Raw genomic sequence first — 19165 nt, forward strand, 5'->3', positions numbered from 1 at the left:
TTAAGGATATCGGAGGATTTTTTATCCACACTATAGATTCAACCATTTTCAATCATAATATTTGTTAATTAAATTGCGTAAGCGAAATTCGAAGAAAATCGTGGATATTGAACGTCATTCAAATTACATTTTGCACAGAATTATTATTTTTTAATATTCTTTGTTTATAAATAAATAATTCAAGTTTGTTAATCTTTCAAAAATTTTTTTTTGTAGGCATGAATAAATACATGAATAAAGTTGTTACGATTCCAAACAAATGATTTTTGTTGTGGAAAATTCATTGTTCATAGAAAATTCTTGTAATTTTTAAGTTACAATTTTTCAATTATTCCATCAACCTTCTTTTAAAAGTCACCTCTCGATTTTTTTTTCAAATTTTTCAAATGTTTTCTAACGGTTCAATATCGAGATTCAAATTCAGATTTGCAAAGTTTAAATAATAAAATCATTGTCAAATGTTCGGAAACTTAGAGACAGATAGGGCTCAAAGGAAAGCTCTGATGTTCGACTACAAAATTAAAAAAGCATTTCTCTGGAGAAAAAACTGCCAAAAACAGCGAAAGTAAGGACATCCTTAAGAATATCCAAGTATCGTTTGCAGTTTTGTATAGACCACACTATAGATTCAACCATCTGCAATCATCAATTTGGCAAGTAAATTGCGTCAGAAAATTTTCAGAAAATCAGGAATCTTCAACGGCATTAAAATTATATTTTGCACAGAATTATTATTTTTTCAAACATTTGTTGCTTGTAAACAAATAGTTGAAATTGTTTAAACTATTGGAAACCCAATTTTTTTAGGCAAGAAATCGATTTTTGTTAAAATTCTGAATATGAATAAATGTGTTACGATTCCAAATATGAAGAATTGATTGTGTACAAATTATTCGTAAAAACTGCTCGTAATTGTAAAAAAAAGCAATTCTAAAATTATTTCATCGATCTTCCTCCTAAAGTAAACTTTCTAATTTTTTTTCAGATTTTTAAAATATTTTCTAACGGTTCAATATCGCGATTCAGACCTGCAAAGTTTAAATAATAAAATCATTGTAAAATCTCTGGATATTTTCAGTTTTTTAATTTTTCAACTAAATTGCCTTGAAAAAATTTGAAAAAATTCATACCCAGTCAGAATTATCTAAGTTAAATTTCGCAAAATATTGATATTTTCAAAACATTTCCCTCTTATAAATAAATAATAAAACTTGTTTGCAAAACGGTGGATTATTTTTTATGAGGTGTCAAAAAAATTCTTGATTTTAATCTTTGATTACAATGGAAATGTTAATTTTCACATAAGACACTGGGTTAAATCCTGATTTTTACACATTTCTTCTTTGAATAACCAAAACGATAATTAAATTAAGAAAAAAAATAGAATTCCGAATCTAATCGAGTTTTCTGCAATTTTTTTGCAGTTGTCAATAATCTTTGAATTTACCGTAAGGGTCGAGCTACTTTAAATGAAAGCTCTGATGTTCGACTATAAAAGTAGAAAACCATTTCACTGGACAAAAACAGCCAAAGTACTTGTATATCCTTAACACCACATCATTATCTCAACCCTCTTATGCATTACTAATTCACCATCTCTCACAGACAAAAAAATGCGGTAAAAATAAACAATGAAAACCTCTCCATAATTGCTCAACAAATTGCCCCAGAAAACTTCGTCCGGAAGACTATTATCACTCCAGTCTTATCTCAACTCCCGTAAATCCGCCCATACTCCGGTATTCATAGTCGTTCTTCATTCTAAAAAAGATCGTCTTAGCATACCTCCATCCTCATTCATCCCACAACGCTAGACGGTGATAACGAATGCGTAAGCCGATCTTACTTGAGAATAAAAAACTACTTATGAATACCAGCCATAAGTATTTCTATTTTCTAATCATGAAATCTCCCGGCGATTGCGACTCATAATACCTTGAACGCACTGCCGAGGAAAAAAAATGCAAATAAAAATGAGGGGAAAAAATGCTTGACGAAGCGCATAATGCTGGTGTACTCGGATAAACGGCTGCACTCTACCCATGAATAAAGGCCACGATGATGTTACCTCCTTTCAACTTATTCGTATCACGTGTGTTACCGGGAAGGTAATCGTCCATGAGTGTGATATAATTGCGCGCCGTTCAAATCCTTCTTTATTTGTCTTGTTGTTTTCAATCGAATTGTCGGCACCTCGGGGATCATTCTTATCCCTGGACAGTAAATAATCAATTACCATCATTGGTGAATGAAGGTATATACGGCGGGGCGGGCATGTAGGAGGTGAGACGAAGGAGAAACTATTATTCCCGCGCAAAAAACCAATCGGTGAACAAAAAAAAAGTGGGAAATTGCTTCTGTATTGCGTATAGTATAGTTATTTTAGCTAATAAATTAGCAATATGCTTCCGAATGGTCATTTTGTTTATTTTTTTCCATTGTATATTATTTATAGTGTAGGAAGTAATTTAAATGAAAAGGTATAAACCCAATAAATTCACTCCCCAAATAACTTTTTAAAAGAGTAGATATTTGTCCATATATTGTAGGATCGCCTTCTTTGCAGAGTCGTCATTAAAATGCAAACAATATAGTATTAGTCTATTTTATTTTCTTGAATTGAATTAATATCTTTCCAACTAATTGTTTTAGATTTTCCACACAATGAAATTCTATCATTATTGTGATTTTTATTATCCCTTTCTTACATTTAACAGATTGCTTTTCTTTTATTCATTTCTATTACTCCTCTCACCCCTTCGTTCCTTTGTGGGCTGATATTCTCGTCGCAATAACGTGACATTTGCTCCACGAGGTACGTCTTTTATCAACGTTTCGGTATTTATATTTTCGTTGAACGATTCCCCAGTTATTGAAGTGGGTTTTTCCATCGGCTCTGTATTCAACAAGTTCGTCGTCTACATGAACCACGTTTAGCTCATTATTGTTGATTATCATTAATTTAGTCGAAAGTATTACAATAATAACATTTCAGTTGCTCATAACAGGTTTGCATATGTTCTCTCCTGTCATGATTAATTTTTCATAAAATTATAAAATATATATATTCATATCACGAGTTTATTCATTAAAAGTGAGATCGAAATAATTCTTTTTAATTGTAGTTGAATCAATTTGAACCTTTTTCTTCCATTCGAATAATTAGTGAAAGTGAATTTTCCACAAAGACGAAAATTGTTGTTTCATCGCTCTTTGATTGTTTTATCAAAAAATATCTCAACTATCTGAAAATTTTGATGAAATATAATGCATGGGATTGGCATGTGAGCGACCCGGGTTCGATACCCGGCTGGGGAGCCAAAGTTTGTAACACTCGAATCTCAATCTTCCTGTGATGAAAAAAAACATCGATTTTTTTAATAATCGATGTTTTTTCAGAAAAATCCATTCACAACCTCGATGTTTTTAAAAAATACCGATTCTTCGATAATTCATGTTTTTAAAAACATCGCCCATCCCTACAACTCAGTATTTTCCGAGAGATGGCGCTGGCCGGGGATTTTTCAAATTTCTCAGAAATACATGAGGCGTTACCTCTGCTCGTCGGGGGGAATCGCCGGAACACGAGCAGTGACGAGCAGAAACACGAATCGGACAAGTTGGAACACGCTACCGGCCATTCAGCATTGAATCCGCCAATTCCCAATTCAGTCGTTCATCGACACTCGAAGTGTTGACTACTGTTGCTCCGTCATTTGCACGCGTTTTAAATAATTTTCATTGGTTTTTAATTCCCCGCATTAGACGTGACATAAAACCGTGCAATTATTCATCAACTCGGGGTGATACTGCCGACGTGGGCACAAATATTGTTGAAAAATTAGTTTTTGCTGAAATTTACTCCGCAGAACTTACGCTCCCGGCGCGATAGGTTAGGAGAACACAAATAAAACATTCGAAATACAGCAGTTGAATTTGAGGAAAATGTGAAGTGTTCTTGTTTGTAACTGAAGATACTAGATAAAAGATTTTTTATTACCCTCGGGGATTTTTAAACTCTCTCGGAGTGACTGCGAAATATGTGACAGTGATTTAATTTTAATTTAGCGGAGAAACAATTATTAATGAATAGTAATATGAAGAGAACGATGGCACTGTTGAGAAGTGATACCAGGTGGTTGTTCGTTATCTCGTTAATCACCGGCTTCTGTCTAGTCGCCGGGGGGCCACCCCCCGTTCGTGATAATGAACTCGAGGAGTACTGTTCAGCACACAAATTTGATAATCTTCCTGGCGGCCTGAGGTTTACAAAGGAAGTTGTCACGACTGAGTACGCCAATGTTGGAGCATTCAAGGCAATTCACTGTTGTCTCAGGGGATACCGCAGCATTGAATGGTGAGTTGTCATTTTTTTTATTGTAATCAGAGAGGTGAAAAAAATGTTGGCATCATACCTCTACTCGTGTTATTATCTTCATCAGGAGGCGGTTTTCCTCGGTTTAGAGTGACTCACTGGGCAATACCAGTTACCTGACGCAATTTCTCTGAGTTTTTATTTCGTGTTTTGCATTTCTTGGATTTATTCGCAATTTCAGGCGGCTTTTGGGGAGAGAGGATTTCAGAATTGGAGCAATATTCGGGTGTTGAGGATATCCAAGTACTTTTAGAGAGCAGTTTAGACCGTTAGAAAACATTTTAATAAGCTGGAAATAATTGGAAAGTTTACTTTTAGAGGATTGATGAAATGATTTGAAGAATGCAATTTTTGAAAATTACGAGCATTCTCTATAAATAATTTATAAACTATCAATTTTTCACCGTAAAAATCATTTGCGCGGAATCGTAACAAATTTATTCATATTCAGAATTTTAACAGAAATCGATTTCATACCTAAAAAAATTAGTTTTTCGAAAGTTTAAACAATTTACATTATTTATTTATAAACAGTGAATATTTGGAAATAAAAATTCTGTGCTAAATGTAATTTGAATGGCGCTACATATTCATGATTTTTCTTTAAATATTTCTCACGCAGTTTAATTGATAAATTTAATTATTGCAAATGGTTGAATCTATAGTGGGGTCTACACCAAACTGTAAAAGACACTTAGATATCCTTAAGGATATTGAAAGTCCTTCTGCTATTTTTTCTTCAACGAAATGCTACTCTACTTTTGTAGACAAACATCAGAGCTCTCATTTGAGCTCCATTTGACCCTAAATTTCCAGACACTTTACAATGTTTTTACTATTTAAACTTCGCAGATCTGAACTTGAATCTCGATATGAACCATTAAAAAACATTTTAAAAATCTGAAAAAAAATCCAAAGTTTACTTTTGGTGGAAGTTTGATGAAATAATTAAAAAACTGCAATTTTTGAAAATAACAAGCATTTTTTATAATTAATTTATAAACTATCAATTTTTCACCGTAAAAATCACGTGTTCGGAATTATAACAAATTTATTCATATTCAGAATTTTAACAGAAATCGATTTCATACCTAAAAAATTAGCTTTTCGAAAGTTTAAACAATTTACATTATTTGTTTATAAACAATGAATATTTGAGCATAAAAATTCTGTGCTAAATGTAATTTGAATGGCGCTAAATATTCATGATTTTTCTTTAAATATTTCTCACGCGATTTAATTGACAAATTTAATGATTGCAAATGGTTGAGTCTATGGTATGGTCTACACCAAACTGTAAAAGACACTTAGATATCCTTAAGGATATTGAAAGTCCTTCTGCTATTTTTTCTTCAACGAAATGCTACTCTACATTTTAAAAATCTGAAATAAAATTCAAAAGTGTACTTTTGGTGGAAGATTGATAAAATAATTAAAAAATTGAAATTCTTTAAAATGACAAGCATTTTCTATAATTAATTTATAAACAATCAATTTTCCACGATAAAAATCATTTGTTCAGAATCGTAACCAATTCATTCATATTCAGAATTTTCATTCATCAATTCAACTAATTAATTACCAAACTTAATGATTGAAAATGGTTGAATCTCTAGTGTGGCCTGTACCAACCTGTAAAAGAATACTTGAATACCCTTAAACAACAAGTCATGAATCCACTGAATTTATTTATCCAAAGATACGTCGAAGAAAAAAAACTGATAAATCAGTTCTGCGTAAAATGATTTCCGAGAATTCATAAAAGGGTCACTTAACTCTCATTAACGATAAACCCGTGATATTTCCCCCTTTTTCCACTGACTCCGTCAATCAGGGGAATTCAGCTAAAAATCCGTCCTTCAAAGAATTGTGTCTCACGTAGATTTCACTTGCCAACTTAGTTGCACTCCTTTCCATGAAGTGTAAAATCAGCTTTTGGCGGTTATAGCAAGATTAAATATTTACGGATTAAACCGTTACGTGGAAAATGGTATCGATGAGGGTATAAGTTGTTTCTACGAATTTCGCCTTCAGGTCGGCTTTTCTTTTCCTGGATAAAAAGAAAAAAAAATATACCGGTGTCTCCCTGGATTTCCATAGTAGAAGTGAAATAAATCCCCGGCGAAAAGCGTGAAAGCCAGCGGGGGGTAAAAATTTTCCCAGCGTGAGGGGGACAAGAGAGAGAGAGAGAGTGACAGAGAGGGGAGAGCAAGGATTGAGTTGAGAATGGGAGGGCAGAGGTACCGGGCAAATACACCGGAACAAAGGGGACCTCGCTAGGCTTTTTCACCCACTCATTGACTGTCTTTCTTTCACCTTTACATATATCCCTTTATCTTTCTTTTTCTTCACTCCCTCCTCCCTTCTCTTGTTGTACGTTGCCCGCCTTGTATACCTACTTGGAACAACTTGGGAAACGACTCCACGAGGATTCCATTATACTCAGGACAAACGAAGCAATTGCCGGTCCATTATTTGCCCAGAGTCCCTTCACTTCACTGTCCCTCCCAGGTGCAAAAGGTATATTCGTGTCTCGTGCGGCATACAAGGAAACCAACGACTTATTTTCGCCCCTCGAGTGGCGTGGAATAGAACTGTGACCGGGTGTTTGAGGAGAGGTTTCCTTCACGGGTTTTCAAGTAAGGACACCTGTTACTCTGTCATATTTTATCGTTCATTTGAGTTGGATTCTGGAGGGGAAAATTGTAATCCGTGTCCGTAACTGATGATTTCATTGCTCAAAAATGGGGAAGGCTAGGGAGAGCCAATTATGTAGTTTATTACTATTTTCTCGTCAAGGATGGTTAGGGAAAATCGCAAGTGCCTTGCATTTTTTCCTTTGTTTTCAACTGATGGACGAAGTAATCTTGATTTTTTTTAAATTTAGTTCACCAAGCCGAGTTGATTATTCAGAAGGAGAATAGACAATGGGGCTGGATGGATGAAGGTGAAATTAGTGGAGGTGCACTGATGTTTACACGTGACTTGGAAATATTTGGTCATCCGTAATTTGCCCAAATTTTTCACAGGTTTTAGTTTCACGTTATCTGGGGCTACATATTGACCTGAGCGTCCAAAGTTTTCCCAATGGGCGAATTATCAAGTTAAGGATATTCAAGTGCTTTGGCTATTTTTTCTCCAGTGAAATGCATTTCTACTTTTCTAGTCGAACATCAGAGGTTTCACTTGAGCCCCATTTAACAATAAGTGTCCGGGCGTTTTACAATGATTTTATTATTTAAACGGTGCAGGTCTGAATTTAAATCTACAGATTGAACCGTTAGAAATTATTTTAAAAATCTGAAAAAAATTAGAAAGTTTACTTTTGGAGGAGGATTGCTAAAATAATAATTTACAAATTGCAATTTTTTTTAATTACGAGCAGTTTCTATAACTAATTTATAAGCAATTAATNTTTTTTTATGCTTATTTTATATCGCTTCGAGTCTGATGAGACTATATGGCGATTGATCAAGACTTTAAAAATGGTTAGATCTCACCATTCTACCCAGCCAGGAATCGAACCTGGAACCTATCCGTTGTGAGGCAACGGCCTTAACCACTACGCCAGGCCACCGGGCCTATAACTAATTTATAAGCAATTAATTTTCTATTACAAAAATCAGTTAGTTTAATCAGAAAGTTTAAATAATTTCAATTATTTATCTATAAACAGCGAATGTTTAAAATAATAATTCTGTGCAAAATGTAATTTTAATGGCGCTGAATATTCACGATTTTGTTTCTAATTTTTTTCACGTAATTTCATTGACAAATTTGATTATTGAAAATGGTTGAACTTATAATGTGGTCTGTTCCAAGCTGTGAAAAAATACTTGGAAATCCTTGAGGATATCCGAATACTTTGGCTATTTTTCCTCAAATGAAATACTTTTCTACTTTTGTAGTCGATCATCAGAAGTTTCATTTGTGTCTCATTTAACCCCAAGTTTCCGGACATTTTGCAATGATTTTATTATTTAAACTTTGTAGGTCTGAATTTAAATCTCGATATTGAACCATTAGAAAATATTTTAAAAATCAGAAAAAAATTAGAAAGTGTACTTTTGAACGAGGATTGCTAAAATAATAATTTACAAATTGCAATTTTTTGAAATTACGAGCAGTTTCTATAATTAATTTATAAGCAATTAATTTTCCATTACAAAAATAATTTATTCGGGATCATACCAAATTTATTTATATTCGGAATTTTAACAGAAATCGCTTTTGATGCTTAAAAAATAAGGTTTTGGAAAGTTTAAATAATTTCAATTCTTTATCTAAAAACAGCCAATGTTTAAAATAATAATTCTGTGCAAAATTTAATTTCAATGGCGCTGAATATTCACGATTTTTTTTCAAATTTTTCTCTCACCATTTAATTGACAAATTCGATTATTAAAAATGGTTGAACTTATAATGTGGTCTGTTCCAAGCTGTAAAAAAATACTTGGAAATCCTTGAGGATATCCGAATACTTTGGCTATTTTTCCGCCAATGAAATGCTTTTCTACTTTTGTAGTCGAACATCAGAAGTTTCATTTGAGTCTCATTTAATCCTAAGTTTCCGGACATTTTCCAATAAATTTATTATTTCAACTTCGTATCAGGTCTGAATTTGAATCTCGATATGGAACCGTTAGAAAACATTTCAAAAATGTGAAAAAAATTAGACAGTTTACTGTTGAAGGAACATTGCTGAAGTGCAGTACCTATAAATAATTTATAAACAATCAATTTTCCGTCATGAGAATTATTTGTTCGGAATTTTAACAAATTTGTTCATTTCATTTCGTCAAAGCTATTGCAACTAACTGATTGTCAGGAATGTTGGTTTCATATTTTTCTCCATCAGTCTAAACAATTACAGAATTTTCCTCGAACATAAGAATTTCCAACTCTTGGAAAATGGATAAACATCCGTAGGTTGTGAACGAAGGTTAGAGTATTTAGGTGAATATATATATTTAGAGAAAAAAGTAGGGTTTTTTTCCAGTGAATGCGTTGGGACTGGTATATTGCGAAGGGTAGATTGTCACGAGGGCCACCATTATAGGTAATGATACTTGGCGTGTCTGTCGGCGTGTATACAAGGAACAGAGAAAACGTCAGGGATTCGCACACTGACTATGAGGACATAACAGGTCGGGTTTGTCGCCCGAGACAGCCGTCCACCGGCCTCTCGTCATTCCGAAAATAACGGTGGGACAATAATCACTTCGTAGAAACTTTGTTTTCCCGTGTTTCTCGCACAGAGACAACTTTACGCCTTTTTAAATTTTTTTTTTAATTTTGTTCTCCGGTTTTGTTACTTCTTGCTACAACTCAAACTGATGCACGCGAGTTTTTATTATTATTTTGTTTTATGGGATATACAGTCGGAGTTTTTGTTCCACTCATAGTTAACGAATGGACGCTTCCACTGAGTTGAGGAGCGATGAACACTCTTTCAGTGGAAAGGTGGGCAAACAGTCGCCTGTGGTAACAGACCTCACATTCGTCAGAATTATATTTCCCAACTAATATTATTTCAGATATGAACTTGAGGGGAAACTACTATGAGTTTTAAAGTCGCGGGCTATTGGAGGAAGATTTCTCATGCATTAAAGGTCGATTATACATGTTTAAAAACGAATAATTAGTGAAAAAAAATTAATTGTTTATTGTTCGTTTGCCCCACAGACGCTTAAAATATTAAAAATAGTCCAGGACCTCCAAATTTTGAGCTACAGTTTTTTTTTTTTTTCAAAGAATGAAGAATGGCATCAAGTTTGTCAATTAAATTGCGTCAGAAAATTTTGAAAGAAATCGTGAATATCATGAATATATTGAACGTCATTCAAATTACATTTTGCACAGAATTATTATTTTTTTATACATTCGGTGTTTATAAATGAATAATTTAAATTGTTTAAACTTTCGAACAAATGATTGTTATAGTGGAAGTTTGATCGTTTATGATTTTTTTCTAGAAAATGCTCGTAATTTTCAAAATTATCATTAAAATCAAATCAATCAATACAGCTATTGTAATCACCTTTAACTTTGAATTAATGACATTAAAACAAACATTTTAAGCTATGAGTGAATTCATTTGAAGCATGATATCCAAAGATATCCCGGGAATTCTGCTTTTTAGAAAATACAGAATTTTTGCAAATTTTCAAATAAATCAAAATAACGATTATTGCCATCACCTTGATCTTCGAACTCGGTTAAAAGGACATCTAGCCAAATTTTTTAAGCCATCATTCAATCAATGCAGAACATTCTTTTAGTTATCGTGAAAAAAACAATTTTTGATAAATTAAAAAAATTAAAAAAATTAAGGAATGAATTTAATTTTAGTTAATGGCGATTGGTAGGGCTTAACAATATAACTACATTTGAAGTAGAAAAAAGATTCAATTCCATCGATTCATTGAAGAAAAATCGAAGAAAAATTTGTTTACATACGTACGCACATCCTAAAAATTGCATTTTCAGACTTTTTGGATCCCAAGATTTATGCGCGCGCTAATCTATTCATTTGTTGAAATGAAGAAATGGAATTCATTAAATTTCATTTTCTCATGAATACCTTATAAATATTGATAATGAATCAAAGAGAATTCGACTAATGATTGAAGTGAATAGCGAAGTAGAGTAAAAGAATCTATAAAGAATTTTTCATTTTCAATTAATTATCTTCAATTTTTTTAAATAATCGGTCTCCATAAAAGGACAGAATTTATTAATTTCACCGATAATATATATACATGTGAAATATATATATATATATATATATATATATATATATATATATGACGTGAAAAAAAATTTACCACTCAAGAATTTGAGATTATGTCACTGAAGAATTTGAAAATGCCGCGTGTTTTTTTTGTGAACAACTTCGTGTTACATATTGACCAATCAGAATTAAGGATTAGCGGTCAGGCAGTTTCGAGATATTTCGATATAAAACAACTTCACGTATCTTTCATTTTTAGTAAACGAGATAACGGGTTGATATAACACGAAAAATCCAAACCTTAACTTGAACGATTACAATCCCTCCATTCGGAAGCAAAAATATTCCAACAAAGAGTATTATTTCAAATCTCCAATATCCCCTGAACAGAAGAATGGCATGAATTTGATCGCTTTTGGAGCACAGCAGGAAGGAGTCAGAAAATGACGGAATGCCCATTGAATTTCACTCCACGAATGCAGAGTTATTGACTATTTAAGACGCTCCATTTCGCACTGCTCCATTCAAATGGCATGAATTGATTATGTCACTTGACATCTCGAATTCCAGTGAACTCTGGGAATTACATAATCCCTCCCTCTCTCCATTACCAAGAAATTATTTGACATCACAAAACACACTCGATCGCGCAATTCTGTTCGTTTTGGTTATATCCTCTTACTATAGGGTGAATCGTCCAGTGTTCGAACGAATAAGGTCACAGTTATTTTTGACGTAGATTTAAAAATATAACCAAGTCGAAAATTGATTTAAAAATAATTATAACTCCTCTGTACATCTCCACAGATACATAATAGAAAAAAATATAATGGATATTAATTGACGATACAATTAATGATATGAATACAAAAAGCTGAAAATGTGTGAAAATCCAGTCATTGAAATGCGTATTCTGTAATGGGAATATGCTATTGGCGGCGTGTCATCGAAAACTGTTTTTTCCGCTGGTAATAAGGTAACTTGGACATTTTCAATCATCACAATATCATTTGGAAATGTCATAATTTTATTTTTCGTGTATAATGCGAGGCATCTCTACCTTCTACTAATTTATTTTATAGAGAAAGTACCAATTAGTTCGATTACTGGTCTGGTTCGAACACTGGTTGGTTCACCCTAGTAGAGGCAAGCACCATTCGATCGCGCAATTCACGTGCTTTTCCTCTCCAAGTAATGGGCTTCCTTTTTTAATGATGAATTCTAATGAATCGTCGATTCTTTCCTCCTTCCTTCTTTCATTTTCCTCTTGCCCTGGATATTGCAAAGCATTGAGTAGACTGTCCCCTTGGACAATGCCAATGGTCTGAGTCATAATCCCGTGATGATGTAACTGAGACTTTTTTCGTGGGGGAGGAGAAGAAAGATTGAATATGTCCGCGTAATACCTCCTGAAAACAAAAGGAATGAAGAAAGGGGAAGAATGAGACACGTGTAAACGTTGAAATATTTTTCGGTCGTTTGTATATGACTGGGGTTTTATCTCAAGATTTAGTGTCTACCACAGAATCAAATGCTCCTTTGGTTTCCTCGGGTCTCTCCCAGGGGTTCAACCGGTCTACGGTCGAGTTTTTGTCGCGATACCGAGGAGACCCCAAGTTCTTTTGGGTGGCTTTTGTCTCATTTATTTCCCGCGCTGTCTCAATCTTTATCATTCCAGCGATGACTTGAATTTCTTTTATTCCTTGGCATAAATAAGAGCAAATAAAGGGTGGAAATAACACAATGAAACAAAAAATTGTGGAATTTATGAAGAAAGGGAGACCGGAATTGCATTTCCTGTGGAGGGAGGGGTTGAGGTAAATGCACTAGTGCTTTGTCTTCTCACATGGAGACACGTGGATAAGACATCCGCTTGATGGATTCGCATTACATACTAAATAAATCTTTATCAGTATTCAATGAATTTTTCGGGGTGATTTTGATCATTCAATGACGAGAATTATTCTTTGTTCTGGTAGATATAATTTTGGCCCTGAATATTGATGGGAAGCATGTGTCATTCCGTTATAAAATTCTTTCTCTCTTCCTGCTGTTCTGCGATTTGCATAAAGCCTCATTTGACATTCATGATCACTCCTATTGCTACTGGTGGCAGAAATCGTGAATTGAAAAGTCTCATCACTTTTCGATAGTGAAATGGACAAAGTTGTCGGTAGAATGAATATATCGATGGAAAATTTGCAAATTTTTTTCAATTGGAGGAAATTTTGTTGGTGATTTTCCAAGTTTTGATTAAATTGAAATTATCTCGGATACGAAAAGATATTTTTCATCACTTGTGCGTAAAGTGAAATCTTACGCATGTTTTGCGTGCGCAAAATCCCATTTCCCACACATTGTGAATGAAGCTTTACGCACTAGTAACACAATATAGTGTTACGTGTCCGCCTCCGAACCCCTTTAAACTGCATCCGGTCTGAAGGATGTCGAGGAGCTGAACGAAGAACGACCGCTTTGGATGAAGTCTGATGTTCAACGATTCATTTTAGTGTGATTGTGGGATACACATCCGTCTCTTGGCTTGCCACTGAATTGTTAATAAGCCACCCCAACTGTTTTATTAATTTGTGTTGTATGTGTTTTCTCTTTTCTCTGGATATCACAATAATATTACGTACTCATATCGAAATATACTAAATAGGATGCTCAACCAGCAAAACGAACACACAAACAGACTCTTTCTTTTTGTATCAACTATTAGGTACATGAAGTGTAAATACTTGGCAAGAGGCCCTCGGGCGATGGCCAATTTCAAGTCCCTTGGAACTTGCAACAGATTTCGATACGAGTGCGTAAAAGTGTTTTTTGACCCGTGGGAGGTATGTAGTGCTCGTCGAAGACAAGTGGTTTTCTCCCAAGCGTCAAAGAACACTTTTTTTCACGAGTGTCGAATCCCATTTTTTCTGAACAATGTGTGGAAAGTGGCATTTTGCGCACGCGAGGCATGCGTCGAATTTCACTTTACGTACAAGTGATGAAATAGTATATTTCGATACGATTGCGGGAAAGTGTTTTCGGGCTCGTGGGAGGTTTATAGCACGAGCCGAAGGCGAGTGATATTATTCCATGAGTCTAAAAACACTTTTCCCGCGAGTATCGAACCCTATTTTTTCATCACAATGTGTGGGAAGTGGGGTTTTGCGCGGAGCGTGCGTAAAATGTCACTTTACACACAGCGTGATGAAAAATTCATTTTTGTGATATCTGCCTGAAAAGTTCACGTTTCAAAACCGCTTAGTGTGCGTAAGGTGATTGTTTTACGCACAGCGTGCGTAAAATTCACAGGTCATGCGTAAAGTAAATTCTCGTGCGTAAAAATTCGCTTTATACACTCGAAATTCACTTTACGCACACTCGTGAACTTTACGCACGGCGTGCGGAAAACACTCGCTTTATGCACACTAAACCGTTTCAAAAAGTGCACTTTCGAGGCAGGTATCACAAAAAAGGTCTTCTATTCTAATACTTCCTATCAAAATCACTCGTAAATACGTAATTTACAGTTATTACAAATTTTTCGGCAAAACAATTGAAGACTTTACTCCCCTCTCAACCGATTTAAAAATGATCCATCACAGATTCAATGCCCAACACTATGAACAAATTTCATCGTAAAAAATTCATCGCGATATGTATATCAGAGGATTCATTTCACTCTACTCCCTTCTCTCCTCATTCCAATCACGATAAATCTCATCCGGAGTTGAATGGACTTTTCACCTTTTTTTTTTTTATTTAATCGGAAAATCGATTGCGATTCCCCCCAATGCTCGCTCGCGTGTCAAATTTCCAAGAATTCCCGGTGTAACTCGTGCCCTTATCTGACCCACATCTGTCTATCAATTTTCACCATGTACCATCATCAATTTTTATGACTCACAATTTAACGAATTCCTAGGAGGTGAATTTCTCGTGATAAGTAAATAGACAATATCATTTTGTGGGAATGATATTTGTGCTGAAGGATATTGAAGTACCTATTTCACGTAGCTCGATGACGGTAGCGAATGTAATGAGGAATGGCGCGCGCGTACACACGCAACCAACGATTTCCGAGAAGTCCGTAATAGGCGGCTGCGTCGGTGCGAGAAAGTATGAAATACCTGTGCAGCGGTCGCTAACGAGTAAAAAAATGTTAAGATCTATATAAACATAAATGGAATCGGGTTTCGAGGTCCTTTTTTTTCATTTCTATTGTATTAAAAATATGTTTAACAATGGGATATTTTTCAACAAAATCCCGCTCGAATCAGCCCATTCCATTAACTTCTCATTTTTTTCAGTCTCTTCCTCTTCTTCATCTTCATCTTCTTCTTTTCATTTCGCCCTTTTTTTGGTTGTCCGGGGGTGGAAGGAGGGGAGCAGACCCAGACGCAAATTAGCGAAGCCACTCGGGATAACATCAGGAAGAGAACTCGTTCTCAGTTTAAAGAAAGAGAAGGAGAGAAAATTAAATAAAGATCGATGTAACGAAGCTTTAAAACACATCCCACGAGTGCATAAAAGAGCGCACGCGCGAAACAAAAGTTTAACTCCTCTTCTTCCGAGTATTCTCACGGGGGCACAGAGGGGCTGAGGGGCGGGGGGGGGGGAGCGACCAATTATCCCTTTTCCAGAAGACAATTATTGCGTCGCTTTTGAACCGCGCACAATTGCACCGAGAATGAGTTGCACAATTGTCGTTGCAAAAATGTTCTCGACATTTTATTTTTAAAGTATTTCTTTGCTTGGTTTTGTTTTTTCCCGCTCCCCCCCCCCTCCTTTGAATTCTTCGTTGCGATCGGTAGAAATAAAAGAAAAAAATTGGTGGAAGTTTGAGAGTCTTCCAGGAATTGCCGAAAATAATTGATGAGCGAGGCGCATGCTTGTGTGTACAATGTGTGTGATACTCTCACACATGTGAAACCACCAAGCACACGGGTTTGACTGGACGCCCGCCCCGTGTGATCCATTTCGAACGAAGGCGAGGGCAATCTTCCACTTTTCGCTTCGTAGAATCGTTTTAGAAAATAAAAATAATTAAGAATCTACCATTGGTCTATTTGTACCCCTTTTTTTTGTATTTGTTGTTGAAAATGCACGCATGATGGTGTACACGCAATGTGTCGTACAAAGTACATCTCGATGCATGGAGTTTATGATTAGTATGATTTCTTACGAGGAATTGACTGCTGTAACGACTGGTAGCTTGAAGAGTTGAATGAAATTCTTCGTTTTATCATTCAGTTGTGAAGTGATGAATTTAGAATTTTTTATGAATGAGTTTGGGGGACAATGCCGAGAGAATTTTTCTATTGAATTCAGTTGTTAATGAGATAAATTCACAATTCAGCAATGAAATCGTAACATGAAGACAATGTTTTCCATACAAGATAAATGTAAATATTGAAATTTTTAAATTTATAGAAAAATGTAAAGAACAATTTCAGTTGGAAATTTTTTCACGTACGAAGAAGGTCTCTTGGAATTTTCTTCGAAAATCATTTGTTATCGAGATAATTACACACTGAGAGTGGAACATGTTCTCAAACAAGTCTTGTTTAAACCAAAAGAATCACAAGTTGACAATTACGAGGAACAAAAAATTACGTGTTGAACGCTTGCATTGAGAAAAACAAAGTTTTCTTCGTACTTTGTACAAAACAATGTGTCGTACAAGTACATTTCGATGCATAGAATTTATGATTAAAATTATTTCTTACGAGGAATTGACTGCTGTAATAACCGGCAGCTACAAGAGTTGAATAAAATTCTTCGTTTTATCATTCAGTTGTGAAATAATGAATTTAGAATTTTTTATGAATGAGTTTGAGGGACAATGCCGAGAGAATTTTTCTATTGAATTCAATTGTTAATGAGATAAATTCACAATTGAGCAGTGGAATCGTAACATGAAGACATGAAAGATTTTTTAACGTAACATGAAGATTTTTTTATAAAAAAATAAATGTAAATATTGAAATTTTTAAGTTTATGCAAAAATGTAAAGAAAAAATTTCAGTTGGTAATTTTTTTACGTACGAAAAAGTTCTCTTGGAATTTTCTTCGAAAATCATTTGTTATCGAGATAATTACCCACTGAGAGTAGAACATGTTCTCAAACGAGTCTTGTTTAAACCAGAAGAATCACAAATTGACAATTACGAGGAACAAAAAATCTCGTGCTGAACGCTTGCACTGAGAAAAACAAAGTTTTTCGAGAAGTACGTCTTTACTTATATCGAGAAACTCGTGGCTTGACAATTTTCAAGAGCAAAATATCTTGCACTAGGAAAAAAAACTTATGTCAAGAAATTTTGTACTCGTCCTAAAGACGAGGACAATTTCTTGATGACAAGAAAGCGATTTCTCAAATCAAGTAAAATTGAATTAATTCATTTTTATAGTTTTTTTGGCCTCAATTTTAAAATCTTCTAATGCAAAAGCCACTTGAATTGATTTGAGAACTCGTTTTCTTGAACCAATTGCCCTCACCTGTCGGACAAGTATAAAATTTCTTGGCGTACGATTTTTTGATGCCATGAATTTCCTGATACGAGTAAAGACGTACTTCTCAAAAAAACTCTTGTCGTCTCAAGGTGAAGAATGTCCTGAGATGAAAAGTTGTTCAAAAAAAAATTTCATTCTCTGTGCAAACAAGAAATCTCATTTCTAACAAAAGCCATTTGTTATTCCTTACGACCATAACTATTTTGCTCCCGAAAAATTATTTTTTTATGCGAAATAAGAGAGTAATTTTTCATTTTAACTCTCCGATGCTCAAAGATGCGCAATTAATTCTTCAATAGAATAATGCAACTTGGAAAAAAAATCGAGATTAACTTCACTTTATGGGAAGTATTTTCATCCTTCGTTATTGGAAGCCGAGTGACAATTCTTGTTTGCAACTTTCGTCTTGTCAAATTTCTATCTGAGAAATTATCAACGTTTAAACGAGTCTTACTTGAGAACCTGTTTTTTTCTTTTCTCGGTGCACGAAAAAAATCCTCAACAATTGTCCCTCAACACGATCGTTTCAAAGAAAAAAAAATCTTGTAATGACTAATTGCGTGAGAAAATGATTGACAAATATTTGTTATTTTTATTTTCTCTTCAGGTATAAAGATGACAGAGCGTATCCGTGGCCAGGAGCAGTGAGCCACTTTATTCTGTACCCAGAGAGTGCCAATCAGACGATCTATACACAGGAGGCAAGACACTCGGACGCCGGTAGTTATTCCTGCAAAGCTCGCAACGACACAGACACACTCATTGGTGATATTAGCCTCAAGATAGTGGGTGAGTCTCGAGGTAAAAGCAAACAAGCAAAACGTCAACACACCATTATTTGTTTCAGGAATATCGTTATTTATGTTTATTTTCTCTGTTTGGCAGGTGAAGACACTAGTGGTTACACGGGTAAACCATTGGTGACTTACAAACCAGTATCACAGCTGGTGCAACTCGGTGGTGCTGCCAGGCTATTTTGCGAGGCTTATCTTGGCAAAGTCGATTTACCGGATGCAAGGAACTCGGTTACTTGGACTAAAGCTGGCAGTAATGTCACTGTACCGAGTCGGGGGAGAATTTCACAGCATCGGGTCTCCAGGTAATTGTTGACGACGATTATTCAAATTTAGTCAAATATTTGCTTATTTGTGTTTGGCTTTTCGTGTTGGCTCGCAGGCGTTTTTATAAAAAAATATTTGAAACACTTTCGGCGGTGGACGATAGTGCGGGGGAAAGAATTTTGTAATATTATTACTTTTGATTTTTTTATTTTTAATATTGGTAAGGGATGGGCATTAATCAGTAGTTTATTAATATTATTAGAGGCTAGATTAATTTACACTATTTTATTTTATTTTCATTTTCGTCTTCACAATTGAATTAATTTAATTTTATCCATTCTTAGTGTTATACATTGAATGAAGAGGAATTATGGTAAAGATCAATCAAAAGTTTTTTTTTTTATCAAAACAAAGACACAAAGCAAAAGGCATTCGAAATCTCATTCGGGTAATGGAAAAATCTCTCCATGTATTCCTGAAAATTTT

At 34.7% G+C, this 19165-nt stretch overlaps 1 protein-coding gene across 2 annotated transcripts in view; it reads left to right on the forward strand.

Moving 5' to 3' along the window:
• The first annotated feature begins 3635 nt into the window (after window positions 1-3635).
• Window positions 3636-19165, forward strand: part of LOC107036128 (single Ig IL-1-related receptor) — a 24847-nt gene continuing 9317 nt past the window's right edge. The window contains exons 1-3 of one of the 2 annotated variants that reach the window (XM_015253869.1): window positions 3636-4357; window positions 18226-18419; window positions 18504-18717. In XM_015253869.1, coding sequence (XP_015109355.1) covers window positions 4086-4357; window positions 18226-18419; window positions 18504-18717 — 680 coding nt within the window. In that variant the 5' untranslated portion in view covers window positions 3636-4085. The remainder of the gene's footprint in view (window positions 4358-18225; window positions 18420-18503; window positions 18718-19165) is intronic. The other variant, XM_015253870.1, reaches the window with a different exon arrangement.

Source organism: Diachasma alloeum, unplaced genomic scaffold (genome assembly GCF_001412515.2).
Source record: "Diachasma alloeum isolate Michigan unplaced genomic scaffold, Dall2.0 Dall_scaffold_00206, whole genome shotgun sequence".
Classification (NCBI taxonomy): Eukaryota; Metazoa; Arthropoda; class Insecta; order Hymenoptera; family Braconidae; genus Diachasma; species Diachasma alloeum.